Raw genomic sequence first — 16578 nt, forward strand, 5'->3', positions numbered from 1 at the left:
GAATAACAATCAGGCATTCTTTGTAAAGTTAGTGTCTGCTAATTCTGAACATTTACAGTTGATCTTAAGAAGGAAAAAATCAACTTAAATTGTGGTTTGGTTGAGCGTTTTAGCAGAATGCATTACTGTGAATACAAAGAGTTGTTCCTTTTAATTCCGCTACATATCAACTTAAAGTTTTTACTTTGTGTCGTTATTTATCATATTGCAAAAATACGATATTGCATAAATGGAAAATTATATATTAGTTATTTTTTTTACCTTCAAAAAATCTAATGACAAGTTCAACAACAAGTTCGGCAACTTTTGAAAAATCACTCAAGGCGAATGAAGATTCTTGAACATTTTGAACTGCAATTTTGAGTCCCAAAGAGGCTCAAGGAACGATTTTTTATTTGTAGATTGAGGTAAAAAAACAAAATGAAGAAATAGTTCCTCAAAACAACGAGGTTACTTAGTTTAACATTTCATTGAATTAGTATGAATTAATTGTATCTGAATTCATTAAAAAGAAACGTTTTTTTTTACTTTTATTTTTAAGTTATTGACACTATAGGCTAGTTAAAAAAAAATCCCGGGTACCGGGAATTCCCGGGAAATGGCAAAACTCAATTCTCGATTCCCGGGAAATTGAAAATCTCGAGAGTCGTCACCCTCTAAATTCAGGTGTTCCACAATTGTGGGAGGCACAATAACATCCCACAATCATGGAACAGGCAATTTGGAGGCAGTGTTTTGCTGCTCTGGATAAAATAGTCTTGAAGTGAAGTTTTTTGTTCAAAAAGCACTACTTCTACTAGTGAAATAGCAAGAAAATGTCCAAATAAGGGTCCTAAAAATAATAGGGCGAGAGAAAAGCTGCATTTGGCATGCTATTGACAAATTATCACAAAAGTGTTCCGAATTTGTGGGTGTTCCGAATATGTGGGATGACTGTACGACAAGTTAGCACGATGGCGACGAATTGAAGGAATAACATAGCATAGGCGGCAGCCCAAATATGAGTTTTATATTTTGTTCATGTTTAACCAATTTTGCAAATGTGCGCAAAACCTACAACTTGGCACGATGGTAAATTGAATGCTTTTTTTGCTCTCTTTATGCATACAGAAAGGGGAAAAGATGGTTATTCAATTTCCGACTTAAGAGTCAATATGTGCCGAAACGTTCAAGAATATCCTCCATGCTTTGCGGAAAGGGTTTATGCTAAATCTACGTAACCATAGCTTTCTCCGAGCTTTCTCAGACAAACAAACCAAACGTACGAAGACTGAGATACGTAATTTCTGAACAAACCAAAAACTGTATCCAGTTTCGATACCCGACCTACAAAGCCGGAACCGGAAACCCAAACAAGCGATACAATCACATTATGCTCACTCTGAAAACAAGGAAATTCTTCGCAAAACAAACCAGCGCAACATCCCGAGCATGGGTAAATAACAAGGGAAATGCGTAATAATACCTTTCTCTGGTATCAATACCAAATTTTGGTATTCTTGGACCCTTTGAAATTTGTCTTAAGGATTATGCAAGAGCAAAATGTGGTATCATACCAATTTAAGGTATTGTTTTGATATTGCAAAATTGCAGAATTTGTCAATGATCGAACACCACATTTTGGTATTCTTTTGGTATTACACTATTTTATCAAATTCCTCTGAAACTATGGGAAAATTTTGACCAATTTTGACAAAATAATTAATTTTGCGCTAAAATGATGTCTCAAAGAGAATGCTTTCATTCAAAACCGGAAATTTCAAACTTGATTTTAAACATTTTTGATATACCCCCTATAGAAATGACTTGAAATTGTGGAAAATTTTCTAAGTCAGGATGGCACATTTTGGTATTATTTTGGTATTGAGGTGTTTTATCAAATTCCTCTGAAACTATGGGAAAATTTTGACCAATTTTGACAAAATAATTAATTTTGCGCTAAAATGATGTCTCAAAGAGAATGCTTTCATTCAAAACCGGAAATTTCAAACTTGATTTTAAACATTTTTGATATACCCCCTACAGAAATGACTTGAAATTGTGGAAAATATTCTAAGTCAGGATGGCACATTTTGGTATTATTTGAATATAGAAAGGTTTCATCAATTTGCTCTGAAACTATGGGAAATTTGTTGAAAAAAATTTACGAGTTAATTAATTTTGCGCTTAAATGACTTGGAACCGAAAAATGTTAAAGATGATTTTAAAAATTAGTGTGATATACCCACTAATATTTTTTTCAAAAACGTTGAAATATCTCTAAGTCGGGATAACCAAATACTTTGAAAAACGAGTCAATCGACAGATTAATGAATTTTGGTGAATTTCAATTCAGTTTCATTTTAATAATACTTATTTTTCAATCTTGTTATTTTTCAGAAGCTTCAAGAACTTCAAGCACAGGCCGTTCATCAATGACAAATGCATTCGGTGTGGTGAAGAATATCACTAATAACAACATGGAATCATCAGGTGAGTAGATTTGGCTGTTGCATATGAATAATTTCCGTTTTTTCACTAACTGCAACTGCTGCACTAAAAATGGTATGAAAATACCAAATTTTGGTATTACTTGTTCAAATACCAGCGACCATAATGTGCTCTTAGTTGCCCAGTAATAGATGGTAAAATATCATGTAATCATACCAAAATCATGTATGTGAAAGACCACAGAAATACCAAAATATGATTTTCCAAGGGCGCGGGAATACCTAAAAATAAAACCATGGCAATACCAAGTTTTGGTATTTAAGCAATGTTCAAAAATCCAGAAGACCTCAACTTGGTATTGAAATGGTTTTATTTTGAGGTATTATTTTACCCTTCGAATAACATGGTTTGGTATTGTTGTGCCCTTACACATACAAGATTTTGGTATGATTTCATGGTATTTTACTCTCTATTACTGGGCAACCAAGGGCACATTTTGGTCGCTGTTATTTGCCCAAGTAATACCAAAATTTGGTATTCCCGTGTTATTTACCCCTGCTCGGGATCTGAGTCGAGTTTGTCCGGAGTTTCTTTTTCTTGTGTTTTCACTGGCTCAATCCCATTTTGCGGGTGAAAAATCAATTTTCATACCGCATTTCATCTGGCAGGCGATAACAAAAAAAATCAAACGACGGACGGTGAATTTTAATCAAAAAACCGCGTCACAGCTCCCATCCCTCCCGTAACGCCGTTTCGTTTTACGTTTCGACACGTGATTCAGGTAGCGCAAGTTCGTTAATTAACGGTGCCTGGCTGGCAGCTGCTGTACGCGGAATAAATTGATACGCTCAAATAAATTTGCGCGATTTATGTGTACGCTCACTGCAAAATATTGGACACATTTTTAAGTGATATTTGGTTCGACGCTGTTTTATGCCGTTCTATGCAATACTGTCCCACGTTTGAAAACATTCAACTCGTCGTATTCATGATGACTCGTCCCGTGTGCATTTTGGGTAAAATTGAGCTGAAAACGTTATTTTGTGCAGTACCTTTTGATTTTTAAAGATCCCCAAAATTCGATTTCATCCCTGAAATATTTAACAAAACCGTCCAAAGTGGTAACTCTTCATAAGAAAGTAGTGTGACAACTGTACAGTAGGATTTTAGTCAGAGGACTTTTTGTCACATTTAGCCATTTTAGCATTTAGCCCAACTACTGCACAAACATTAAATGTTTGTTTTTTATTTGAAGCTCTGGAATCCGGCAACCAACTTCAACCAAACTTCGGGACAATGCACAGAATGGTTATCCCGCATAAAATTATATGATGATTTGCACTGTTAAAACCATGCAATTACAATACATATTATAATATTTATTGTAAGTTTATTGTTGACTTTTTCAAACCTTACTGGAATGGTGATGAAGCTACTATACAATTCATGGTTACAGCTAATTGGAAGGTTTTGTTATTGGAAGTCTTATAAAGTCATAACAAATAAACTACCGTAAAATGTATGGATACATCAAATTGCATGGTTTTGACATTAGAAATATGGTGATGTATTTATTTTTATTTTTTAGCAATAGTAAGATCCATTGTAATGTCTTAGTTACGTACTGAAAAACTGCTTTTATTTTTTTTTATTTAATTGAAGGACCACTTAACTCAAGAGGTATTCGGATCCGGTGTTATCTTTATAAATTTAAAATTTCTACTCAAACACAATACCAAAATTAAAAAGTATACAAAAAATATTAACATTAAACATTTCAAAGTAAAAAAAATAAAAAATAAACATTCAAATATAAAAATATCAAAATATTTAAATTACACAAAAACATTGAAAATTTTAATAATTTTAAAATTCTAAAAAATAATATTTTAGGATTCCAACATTTTAACATATTACTAATTAGGAATTAAAACATTTAAACATTTTGTTTTGGTGGACCTTGGACTGATCCGACGAGGCAGAACCGAGGAGAAAGAAAACACGCCGGAAACTTTAACTAAAACTAAACCGCTTTATTTACGTCCGATTCGATTGTGTTTATGTTCGCGACTGAGCTGTTGTCACGGTGCACTGTGGGAACTGTCAAATGCACAGGGGTGTGCATTGCCAGTTGGGGGAATAGGGATGGTCAACCGGAACATACTCCCCCGCCTTGAGGCACAAGTGCCTCAACCCAATAGGGTAGAGGACCCAGTTTTCGCCCTGCTCCAGTTTTCGCCCACCTACTGGATTTAATCTGTATTTAGCTAACTTATACCATTTTTTGGTTGAATTTATTATGCAGGTTTGCATATTCATTCATTTCTAGCTCTAATTGAAACATTCCTAGTGAATTACTATTGTTTATTAAGTTTTTATAAGCATTTAAAAAAAAGCCTTATTGCAGCCGCCATATTTTTGTCAATTCCGACTACAGTGGGTAATAATGTTAATGAGGGAAAACAACTCATTTCGTCCGAAAATAATGTATCTGAATAATTTATTGCTTCACTGCACGTCTGAATTTCATGAAAATATAGTGATTTACCTGTTTCAAAAGTTTACCAAAGGTTATTTCAATAAAATAAAGTGGGCGATTATTGGGGTCATGAAAAAACATGAGATCCAATTTTCGTCCAGGGCGAAATCTAGTATTGTGTTTTCAGATTTTAGCTAGAACCAGTTTTCGTTTACCATAAAAACTTTTCTAATCGCAGCGAAATGTGCTTGAAAATATTTTTGGATCATTCCAGATTATTTTTAAATATTAATTATTTATTTTATTTTATTTCATTCATCAGGGTGTTTTGGTAAAAACATCAGTTCAAAAATTAACCTAAACTCAGATATGGGACACATAGCTCAAACGTGGTAAGAGTTACCAGTAAACATTGTAGAACAAATTAAGTAAAGGAGGGAAAAGTAGTTACACAACATCTTTACAAATAGCACATGTGCTAAATATTTTTATTTAAGAGGTACTCGAAGTTTTCTATTGAGTCAATTCGGGAGCGAATGACCCATAGGGTTCAAGTTCCCCTAATAAAACCAACAACATGGAACTAATTGTAACTGTGTGCCCTTATCTTGGATGAATCGGGACACATGAGTTCTATTAGGAATTTTGTTTAAGTCATATTTTTTATGAGTGCGAACATGTTTTGGTTTTAGTTAGAACCTCAAAATTAGTGGGATATCTGTTAAAAAAACAACTAGGGTTTTTTGAATTTCAATTTAAAAATATTGCAACAAAATTGTGCACATCAATGAAATTGAGCTTCGGGAACATATTGTAAATCAATAGGAGACCATATTTACTTAGTTTTGAGCCATAATTTTATTTGATTTCTTGATTTTTGTCGTGGGCGAAAACTGGTTCTAAGGGTGGGCGAAAATTGGATTTAGGGGGGCGAAAATAGGCACTTCAGAGCACTTTATTAAAACGCAAAATTTCAACAAAAATGAACTTGTAATTGATAAAAACCTTGTGGAAACTTAAAAGCAAATAGTTTGTCAAAGTTTTACAACAAATAGAACCGAAAACCATAAATTGTCATTGAATTCTAGTCAAATTTCTATGATTCCCACTATAAAGTGGGCGATTTCTGGGTCCTCTACCCTATCCGCACGCAGACCCTTCAAACCATTCGCACGTGATTCGCCTTTTCACTCCGCAGTGTCGCCATCCGGTCGTCTCCTGTCTTGTCCGATTACTCCTCCTCCATCGTAGCTTATCTGAATCCGAGGTCCGCCTCCCTGAACGCTGGCATGCAGGACATGCCATCGACTCTAGATCTCGCTTGATGGGCTGTGCATGAGTTCCCACTTGTTCTGCCGCCTCAGCGGGATGGGAACTGCGCCTGATTTCCCGATGAATGTGTTTCGCTTCGGAATCTCGCTGCCCTTCCGCTTCGCCTTCTTTGTTTGTTGCTGAGCTTCATGTATCTCGACAGGAACGCGGTGTCGGTCCATCACAACCACCAACATGTGCCGGCGACGATGTTTTCCTGCCGCAAACGTTACCTCCACGCTTGTTGCCAACCCGTTTTTGCTCGTTGGTTCCTTATTATCCGGGTGGTTGGTCTCGGATACAGTATGCTCCGAATCGTCGACCGGAATTCGCACGATAAAGCATTCATCCTTGATCCGAGTGAGCACTGTGGCTGTCTGACTAGAAGGAGTAAGCTGCTGCGGCTTCGGAACCTCCTCCTAATCCCCAAAAGTGAGCAATGATGCTTCAAAATCCAAATCGTTGTGAATCCGCGCTTGGGGAAGATTGCCATCGATTCCCCGAAGCGTCTCCGCAGGCACTTCCGCACTATTTCCGTTTCCGGATTGAGCTTCCGGTTTGTTGTTGTTGTAGGCAAGGTTGTAGGCCGGATCCTCCTTGGCATCTCCCGATGACAGCAACCGCTCAGCTTGGTCGAGCATTTCCTCCAAATCCGGCCTTAGCTGATCTTTTATCGTGGCGCGTTGCGTCTCGAGAAACAATTGCATCGTATCTCGGATGTCGCGTTGGATGTTGGTGGTTTTGCTTCCGGATGTCCGGATACCCGATTTTGCCGGTTTGTTGGCCGTAACGTACCTCTCCATGATGTTCATCGCGCTGTAGTAGGACTCGTTGAACTCCTCCCGATAGTCGTGCATTGCCGGGTTTTCTTCTTCTTCCTCGATGGCCGTCTGCGTTCGCCGGAAGTCTCAAAAAAATACTGAAAAAAATATCGAGTGCGGCACTAGAGTTTCAGTTCCAAGATGGCGGCGAAACTCGTGCGGAACTAGCGCGAGTTTCTTCAAAGAAACACTTTGACAACTCTGAGTGCGGCACTTAGTGTGGAACTAGCCATCAAACGAACGTACCATTAGCTGTTGTCACGGCGCACGCTGGGAACTGTCAAATGCACAGGGGTGTGCATTGCCAGTTGGGGGAATAGGGATGGTGAACCGGAACACATTTAAACATTTAAACATTTAAACATTTAAACATTAAAACATAAAAACATAAAAACATAAAAACATAAAAACATTAAAACATTAAAACATTTAAACATTTCAACATTTAAACATTTAAACATTTAAACATTTAAACATTTAAACATTTAAAATTTCAACATTTCAACATATCAACATTTAAAAATTTTTGATTTTGAGTTTTGATTATCTACTTGCGTATGTATTGCGTGTACGTACACGAAAAAAAGTGAGGTTAAATTTTGTCCGGCCAGCAAAATCATATGGTGCGCTAGTATGCGTACCCGAAACGTCATAAAGCTCTATATGTATAAAGCGCGACCTTCTTGTACCGAACCAGGGGGGCGACATCTATATCTCACTACAGGCAGCTCGCCCGCAGCCAACACAAGCTGTCAACTTCGGCACCAGAACAAAAGGGAGCTGTCAATTACGGCGCCAGCACAAAAGAACAGCTGTTCGTTACGGAACCAAAACAAAGCAACTGCGCACTGTAAAAAAAGTACAAAAACTGCAGGCATAAAATGGAAATAAAGTAATTATTGTTTTTATGTAAAATTTTACCGCAATGTACGTTTAAAAGTTAGTGTATGTTTTTGAGGTGATTTTTATCAATTTATTTGCAAAATAAACTACTAAAGTTGGGATTATTAAGCACACATCGGGCCGATGACCTCATTTAAAGTTGTACTTTTATCACATGAAACGTTTAACTTAACTACTGTGTAATTTGACTTTTACTACAGTAATTCTTATAACAAAAATTGAATTATTAATAAAAAAAATATTTTTGTTTTCACTGTGCGCAGTTTGCGCGCGTTATCAATCTCAATCACCCAAGATGGCGGCTTTAAGCATCCCCCTGTACCGAACGCACCATTACACCGAAACCGTGCGACCCTCCTCAAACAAACACAACATGGTTGAGCGAGCTGTCATTTGTTTTAATTATAAAGTATACAAAATAGTCCACCTACTCGAGATCTTTTTTGTATCTAATGTAAATCAAGTAAAATAATGTAAATTAGCCAATGTGGATTTGTAAACAACAGTCTATCCTGCTCATTTTGTATGTAAACACGAACTGACGTGATCAAGACAGACTGTTGCTTACAAATCCACATCAGCCCATAACCATTGTTTTGCTTGGAATATCAACTAACGTAATGGAGTTGCTCTTTGTTTACGCTTCGACATTGGCCCAATTATATTTGTTTGCTTGATTGTAGATTTTTCAAGGTATTTATTTTTGTATGTCTACAAATAATTGGGTCCTGAAATGAAGCTTGGATTGCTGATATTATTAATTACAGCGATAAAGCTTATTTTTCTGAGTACAATGACCCTTTGTACGACCACAAAGAGTTTAAAATGGATTTTTAAATCAATTTTGAAAAATTAACCTCGCGGTCCTTCTTGACAGAAAAGCTTCTACTTGACAGCGTTCCAAGGGGACTATAGTTGAACCATCGAAAAAATGTTGTCTTGTCAACATTTTTTTGCATTAAAATGAAAAAAAAGTGATCAGAAATGGTTTTTAATCGTGTTTTTTACCGTTGTACATCAAAAATGACATAGGGCTTTAGTACCCAATTGGGTCCTAAAATGAAACTTAGATTGCTGATATTATTGTTTACAGCGATAAAGCTTATTTTTCTGAGTACAATGACCTTTTGTACGACCACAAAGAGTTTAAAACTAGGTTTAAAATGGATTTTTAAATCAATACTGAAAAATTAACCTCGCGGTCCTTCTTGACAGAAAAGTTCCTACTTGACAACTCGTTCCAAGGGGACCATAGTTGATCCATCGAAAAAATGTTGTCTTGTCAAAACAAAAAATTGCATTAAAATGAAAAAAAAGTGATCAGAAATGGTTTTTAATCGTGTTTTTTACCGTTGTACATAAAAATTGACATAGGGCTTTAGTACCCAATTAAAACAGAGTGAATCAGCTACCAAAAAAAAGCTTTATTGTGCAGCACAAGCTTACCAAACGAACGCACCAATGCAAGTGACATGTAGCGTACTGAGCGTACTCAAACGAACGCACCATCGAGCTGTCAAACTTTTTCACTCACGCGTGTTCGATCATGTCCGCGTAGTTGTTGGTTTTGGTGTCGAATTTTCCGCAATAAATCGCGTGTGAAAGTTTATTGGGCGCTTGCCCAAGCATATTTCGATTTAGTTCCCGTCTTTTGTTGAAAAGGCCCGCCGGGGACCAAGCCGGAATCACTCCGAGATTGTGACTAGGTGTGGAACGACGATTTTCAGCAACTTTGGTAAGTATTTCGAGAGTGGAGAAATTTGGATCTTGGAATTGTTTCCAACTGTGTTCGTGGGGGAGACCGGAGTCCCTCCCCACTTTTTTTGCAAGCAGTGACATTACCAAACTTTTCGGCACCTTCCGCAAACGTCAAACCAGTCCGAAGTTGGTGTCGGATCTCTTCCGGAAAAGATTCGGCAACAAATTTGTATGGTTTGACGTTGCGGAGGATGCCGAAAAATGTCAACAAATCACTTGTTGCATTGGAAATAGTAGCAGCAGGCATTTTTCTTGCTTGGGCAGCTCGTTTTAACAATCTTTTGTATTTGGTTTCCAACAGGGAATATTTCGACCATGGATCATTTGAAGCTGTTGGCGCTCTATTTGGCCGAGGAACTACACCAGCGACGAACTCCAACCACAGAGTAACCCTCTGCACCTGCCTACACTCAAACTCCTTTCTCCATTCATGTCGTTCATCACCGGCCGATTTCGTCACTGTTGGCAGTATCCGTCGCACCGTGCCCTGTGAAACCTGTAACCAGCAGAATGAATCCCTTCTACCCACACCAATGCTGTTTACGTAAGCGGTTCTCTTTGTGGTAAGCTGATTTAAATTTTAAAAGAATCATTTGTTGAAATCATAACGAGGATAAATTCTCTAATTCCAGCGGACCAGTATGTACAACAAAATTGGACATCCGTCTCCGGATGTTCTGGTCAGACAGGAAGCAAGAAGAGGAACCTCAACCAGAGCTAACAAACGATGTGCTCATCGTTGAGATCTTGGAAGGCACGGATGAGGTCGTCGAGTACAAGAACAATGTAAGCTTTTTCGATAATTTTGAAAATAATTCTCCACATCAACTAATTTATTATACTGTTCCTCAGGTACTCGTCTATGTACCAAAAGATTAATCCGGCCTTTTCCTTGAAGACGGTGGCTCGCGGCAGGCTTGAATCCCATTTCTCGTTGGGTAAGTTTCACCGCAAAGCAGCGGGAGTTGCCAAAAAATAATTACTAATAATCATTCGCAATCCACAGAATTGAATAGAAACCCACACCGGAACACAAAAGCTACCAGAGTTTCCCGAGCTCATTATTCACAACGAGAATTGAGAACGAACGTGAACTAATCCCGGCTCCAGTATTGAAGATAGATCTCCAAAGAAAAAAAAAGTCACTGGAGTTGCAGTTTGGAGTGTTGGTAACGCAAATAGAATTAAAACAAAAGTGAAATGTAAACAAAACGAATTAAAATTAAAATAAATTCTAATGTACCTACAATTCATTGTACTGTTTGAATATAGTTTTTACAGTACCATTTAGTAGGAAACAAACGATAATAAACTATAATTTTACTGTGAAATTCACTGCAATGATTATTTATTTCAATGTACGGATAGAGTGAAAACAGTACTATTTAGTAGGAAAAAAATGATAAAGGACTATAATTTTACTGCGTAATCCATTGTAATGCTTGCTGTTTTTATTATAAATGTATGATGTTTTCTATAGTCAGGGCAAGTTTTTGAATGAAAAATGCAACATTAGATTAACAGTAAAATGCGTCGTATTTGGAAAAAAAATGTATGGAAAAATTTCGAAATTTTTATGGTACCGGTGCATAACAACCCCCCTTTTTTATGGTAAAATCCCAAAATACGACGCAAATTATCTTAAAAAACGATGCTGTCTACTGTTAAAACACTGTCAAAATGACAATATATTTTATCGTTTTGTAACGTTAAAATTTACTGTAAGTTCATCAGAAATCTTTATGCGGGTTAGCCAAACAAAACATGTTTGTTATTGTTTACATTACGTGCTCTTGGTTCAGGTTATTCAAGGTCAATAACGAAAACTTAAGAGCGAGTCCACGAGCAAAGCGTACCCGTCTCGCATCGACCTCACCAATCTGCCTGAATTTTTCAGGGGTTATTTGTACATATAAAACTAGCATCCGGCCAAAATATGAGCACTCTAGGTCAACGGGAAGTGGGGCAAATCGGGACACAAAGTTTGATGGTTCAAAAACGTCAAAAATCTTTAAAAGGCTATAACTTAGGCAAAATTAATTTAATTTAAAATTTCAAAATGCATCTGAAAGGGTTTGAAAAATGCAACAAAATGCAGTGTAGAGCATCTCAACTGGTAAAATCTAAAGGGAGTTATTGGCATTTTAGTGAAAAAATAGCATAATTTTCAGTGTTCCATTCAGATATCAACTCGGTTCGACCTGCAGCTTGTAGGGGACATCTGGGACTACCATCTGAGACTGAGGACGCTTTGGGTATGGCAGTTTAACATATTAAATAGCCCCTTTTACTTTTAGTGAATTTTTTGATTGTAAATTTTTGCTCGGGGGACCCCTTAGATCCCATTTTCTAGTGATAATTTTATCATATTCGTGTTCCTGAGACAATTTCACAATAGAAACATGTACCGTAAACTGGGGTGACTTTGATAGCCCGGGGTGACATTGATAGAAATTTGATTTAGCCACTAACATTGATACATCCAATGTAACAGTCACATTTTTGCATATATGTTCGATAATAAGCTATCCCTTAATGCTTCCATACTAAAAATTCTCAAAAATGTTCAGATATTAATTCGACGGGCATTTTAAAAACCTATCAAAGTCACCCCGGGCTATCAAAGTCACCCCAGTTTACGATACAAAAATGTTTATTTTCATCCATTTTATCCCTTTAAAAATAAAAGTTAAAATATAATCTTTGATTCACATTTAATGAAAATCAAGTTCGTTTCCATGGACACTAGATGTCACCAGAAAAAGGCAGCTTCTTAATTTTTTTAACTTTAATTTTTTGAAGGGTAAGGCAGATTGGTGAGGACCAAACGACGTCCCATACAAAGGGGTATGCCCTGTTCGTGAACTCGCTCTTAAGTATTCCTCGGAACTTCAAAAAGCGACGTACGACAAGATAGCACGATCACGTCGAACTGAGAAAAACGCGGTTGAGATTTTTACACATTGTTGCTGAATTTATACAAATAATTGTCCAAGGTTTCCACTTTTGCCCTGTATGTCCTTATTCCCCAGATTTACTTTTGTCGCTTTTACAGTTTTTGCACACAAATAATATTGGTTTTTTGGCATATATACTAAAAACTAACTTAATCCACCTATGTGGTTGGAGCCTTCCTCACAACAATGGCTGTACACAAGTTTCATCTATTTTTTAGATCCGGCTTCCAAAAAGTACATCGATATCACTTAAGTGGCCATATCTCGAGACAGGGTTGCCAGATCTTCAATGTTTTGGACTCGTTGGAAAGGTTTTTTGATAACCTAACCAACGCAACGTTGCAACGTTGGGTCGGATGATGGACCCGGACATAGTTTACATACATTTAAGTGAGATCCGGCTTCAAAAAAGTACATCAATATCACTTAAGTGGCCATATCTCGAGACAGGTTTGCCCGATCTTCGATGTTTTGCACTCGTTGGAAAGGTCTTTTGATAACCTAACCAACAATAGGTCGAATGGTGGATCCGGACAAAGTTTACATACATTTAAGTGAGATCCGGCTTCAAAAAAGTACATCAATATCACTTAAGGGGCCATATCTCGAGACAGGGTTGCCAGATCTTCAATGTTTTAGACTCGTTGGAAAGGTCTTTTGATAACCTAACCAACGATGGGTCGGATGATGGACCCGGACATAGTTTATATACAGTAAAGTGAGATCCAAATATATGTGAAAACACATTTTTATACATAACTTTTGAACTACTTATCGAAACTTCAATCTGTATAAAACTCGATCTATGGGACCCTAAACCAAGTCGAATGCAACAAGTTCGGGTCAAATCGGTTCAGCCAGTGCCGAGAAACATGAGCTAGTTTGTTGGTCACATACATACATACACACACACATACACACACACACACACACACACACACATACACACAGACATTTGTTCAGTTTTCGATTCTGAGTCGATATGTATACATGAAGGTGGGTCTACGACGTTTTTATACGAAGTTCATTTTTAGAGCAGGATTATAGCCTTACCTCAGTGAGGAAGGCAAAATAGACTATTTAGTGGCAATCAGTCATGATCGACCAACACAAAATTAGACAATTATGCGGGCAGTATACGAAAGGGTAGAACAAGAACCCTCCACGCAATCAGCAGATTATTTTGCGAAAAAAAATTGTTTGCACCGTTCAAAGAAAATTAAATTGGGACTTAGGCAATTCTAGCAATGCAATGCAGTTTTTGCTTTTTTTTTCTTCAGCTTTTTATCTTGATAAATTCATCAGGCATATCTGTGCACAATAATCAGCTTTATCAATGTTAAAACATAATAAAAAAAACATGATTCTGAATCAACTAAATTGGGCAGCTCAATCCGTTTATCTCACATGTCCAAAGAATTTTCAAATTTATCTTGATTAACATCTAAATTGCAAATCTGGTGATTTCCCCAGAGTTCAAGAAAAAAACCCAAATCAGAAAATTACACCATTTGCAAGCATTGTACTCTCGAGCATCATCAACTTGGGGGCGTTATCATTTGGATGAGTGAAAGAAAAAAAGATGCATTGAGTTAGGTAAATATGCTTTTAACATTTACGAAATTTCCTAATTATTTTATAACTTCAAAAGTTAAATATGGAGCAAGGAAAAGTCAGATGTACAGTCTCAGATTACGAATTCTGTGAAATTTACTAAGACACAAACTCTCGAATACATGAATCAGATAAATATCAATAGTCCCTCAGAGTTCCGCCCACCTGGACACAAAGATCAATTAAGCGAAAATATCTCTGAACACTCAAGAGTTATTCAGCTGCGAAGAAAAGAAATAGGAGGAAATGCATGTTTTTCCAGCGAGCACCTTATGAAAAGGATTTTCACCTGAAATTGTCGCCAAATATTAGTGCTTTTCCCCTAAACCTTCTGAAGCGAAGAGCAATCTTACCGTTTCGTCATCACAGTCGAGTACATGAGGCAGGGCGCGGCCAGGACGCAGCTGAGGGCCCAGATGATGAGCAGGAAAAGGCGCGCCTTCTTCCGGGACGTCCGATGCCGCAGTGGGTGCACGATGGCAATATAGCTGCAAAGAAACGAGACCAACACAAACCAAGATTATGAAAAATGTGACTACCCCCATTCAGGCTTGATTCAAGGCAGCCGGCGACCTAAATTTCTCACAAAACGACAAAAGGATTATTGTTATTTTCTTTGAATAAAAGGTAGGTACTCGGTGGAAAATGCAGCATCTCTTGGTGCTACCGGACTTGACAGGAAAACCTCTTTTTCCTGATGGCACACTCGCCTGGTTGTTCTCTCCTCTGGCTTGTTTATTGCTATGCAGTTGGAACAATTCGTCAGAAAAGTTGCTGCCTTTGTGAAGGGGAAAAAACACCCAATGGATGAACGTTGAGCAAAACGACGAACAACGTTTGTCTTTTGGAAATAGCTTGGCGGGACAGCTATAGACGAAATTTGTCAAATGACGTCCAATGAATGTTTTATAGAGAAGAGAAAATTTGCTCCTTTCGTTCTTCGTCTTGAGATGCACAGCTGCTGGTTGGTTAGTTATTCGGAGAAACTTCCAGGAATGAAATTGACGTTTGTGGAAATTATGTTTGAGGTTTTTACGGCACAAGCATCGAAACCAATTTGATCGCCCGAAGCAAATCAATTCTTGTCAGGGATGCGTTTCGTTTATTGGACTGAAGAGAAAATAAAAACAAAAATAATTCTTTTTTTTGCGTTATGCAATTCGTTCTTTTGTTCTTTTGTTCTTTTGTTCTTTTGTTCTTTTGTTCTTTTGTTCTTTTGTTCTTTTGTTCTTTTGTTCTTTTGTTCTTTTGTTCTTTTGTTCTTTTGTTCTTTTGTTCTTTTGTTCTTTTGTTCTTTTGTTCTTTTGTTCTTTTGTTCTTTTGTTCTTTTGTTCTTTTGTTCTTTTGTTCTTTTGTTCTTTTGTTCTTTTGTTCTTTTGTTCTTTTGTTCTTTTGTTCTTTTGTTCTTTTGTTCTTTTGTTCTTTTGTTCTTTTGTTCTTTTGTTCTTTTGTTCTTTTGTTCTTTTGTTCTTTTGTTCTTTTGTTCTTTTGTTCTTTTGTTCTTTTGTTCTTTTGTTCTTTTGTTCTTTTGTTCTTTTGTTCTTTTGTTCTTTTGTTCTTTTGTTCTTTTGTTCTTTTGTTCTTTTGTTCTTTTGTTCTTTTGTTCTTTTGTTCTTTTGTTCTTTTGTTCTTTTGTTCTTTTGTTCTTTTGTTCTTTTGTTCTTTTGTTCTTTTGTTCTTTTGTTCTTTTGTTCTTTTGTTCTTTTGTTCTTTTGTTCTTTTGTTCTTTTGTTCTTTTGTTCTTTTGTTCTTTTGTTCTTTTGTTCTTTTGTTCTTTTGTTCTTTTGTTCTTTTGTTCTTTTGTTCTTTTGTTCTTTTGTTCTTTTGTTCTTTTGTTCTTTTGTTCTTTTGTTCTTTTGTTCTTTTGTTCTTTTGTTCTTTTGTTCTTTTGTTCTTTTGTTCTTTTGTTCTTTTGTTCTTTTGTTCTTTTGTTCTTTTGTTCTTTTGTTCTTTTGTTCTTTTGTTCTTTTGTTCTTTTGTTCTTTTGTTCTTTTGTTCTTTTGTTCTTTTGTTCTTTTGTTCTTTTGTTCTTTTGTTCTTTTGTTCTTTTGTTCTTTTGTTCTTTTGTTCTTTTGTTCTTTTGTTCTTTTGTTCTTTTGTTCTTTTGTTCTTTTGTTCTTTTGTTCTTTTGTTCTTTTGTTCTTTTGTTCTTTTGTTCTTTTGTTCTTTTGTTCTTTTGTTCTTTTGTTCTTTTGTTCTTTTGTTCTTTTGTTCTTTTGTTCTTTTGTTCTTTTGTTCTTTTGTTCTTTTGTTCTTTTGTTCTTTTGTTCTTTTGTTCTTTTGTTCTTTTGTTCTTTTGTTCTTT

General features: G+C 36.5%; 1 protein-coding gene and 1 long non-coding RNA gene across 3 annotated transcripts in view; one reads left to right on the forward strand and one right to left on the reverse strand.

The window, feature by feature from the left end:
- Positions 1-16578, reverse strand: part of LOC120432493 (tachykinin-like peptides receptor 86C) — a 173948-nt gene that overhangs the window by 93813 nt on the left and 63557 nt on the right. Inside the window, exon 5 of the mRNA XM_039597707.2 lies at positions 14627-14761. Coding sequence (XP_039453641.1) covers positions 14627-14761 — 135 coding nt within the window. The remainder of the gene's footprint in view (positions 1-14626; positions 14762-16578) is intronic.
- LOC128093523 (uncharacterized) lies at positions 7619-13219 on the forward strand. Of its 2 annotated transcripts, XR_008212560.1 has the most exons (5): positions 7619-9679; positions 10004-10265; positions 10335-10488; positions 10555-10640; positions 10709-13219. It is a non-coding gene; the product is annotated as an uncharacterized LOC128093523 (long non-coding RNA). The 2 variants fall into 2 exon arrangements; XR_008212559.1 differs by having other exon boundaries at positions 7619-10265.

This window comes from Culex pipiens, chromosome 1 (genome assembly GCF_016801865.2).
Source record: "Culex pipiens pallens isolate TS chromosome 1, TS_CPP_V2, whole genome shotgun sequence".
NCBI lineage: Eukaryota > Metazoa > Arthropoda > Insecta > Diptera > Culicidae > Culex > Culex pipiens.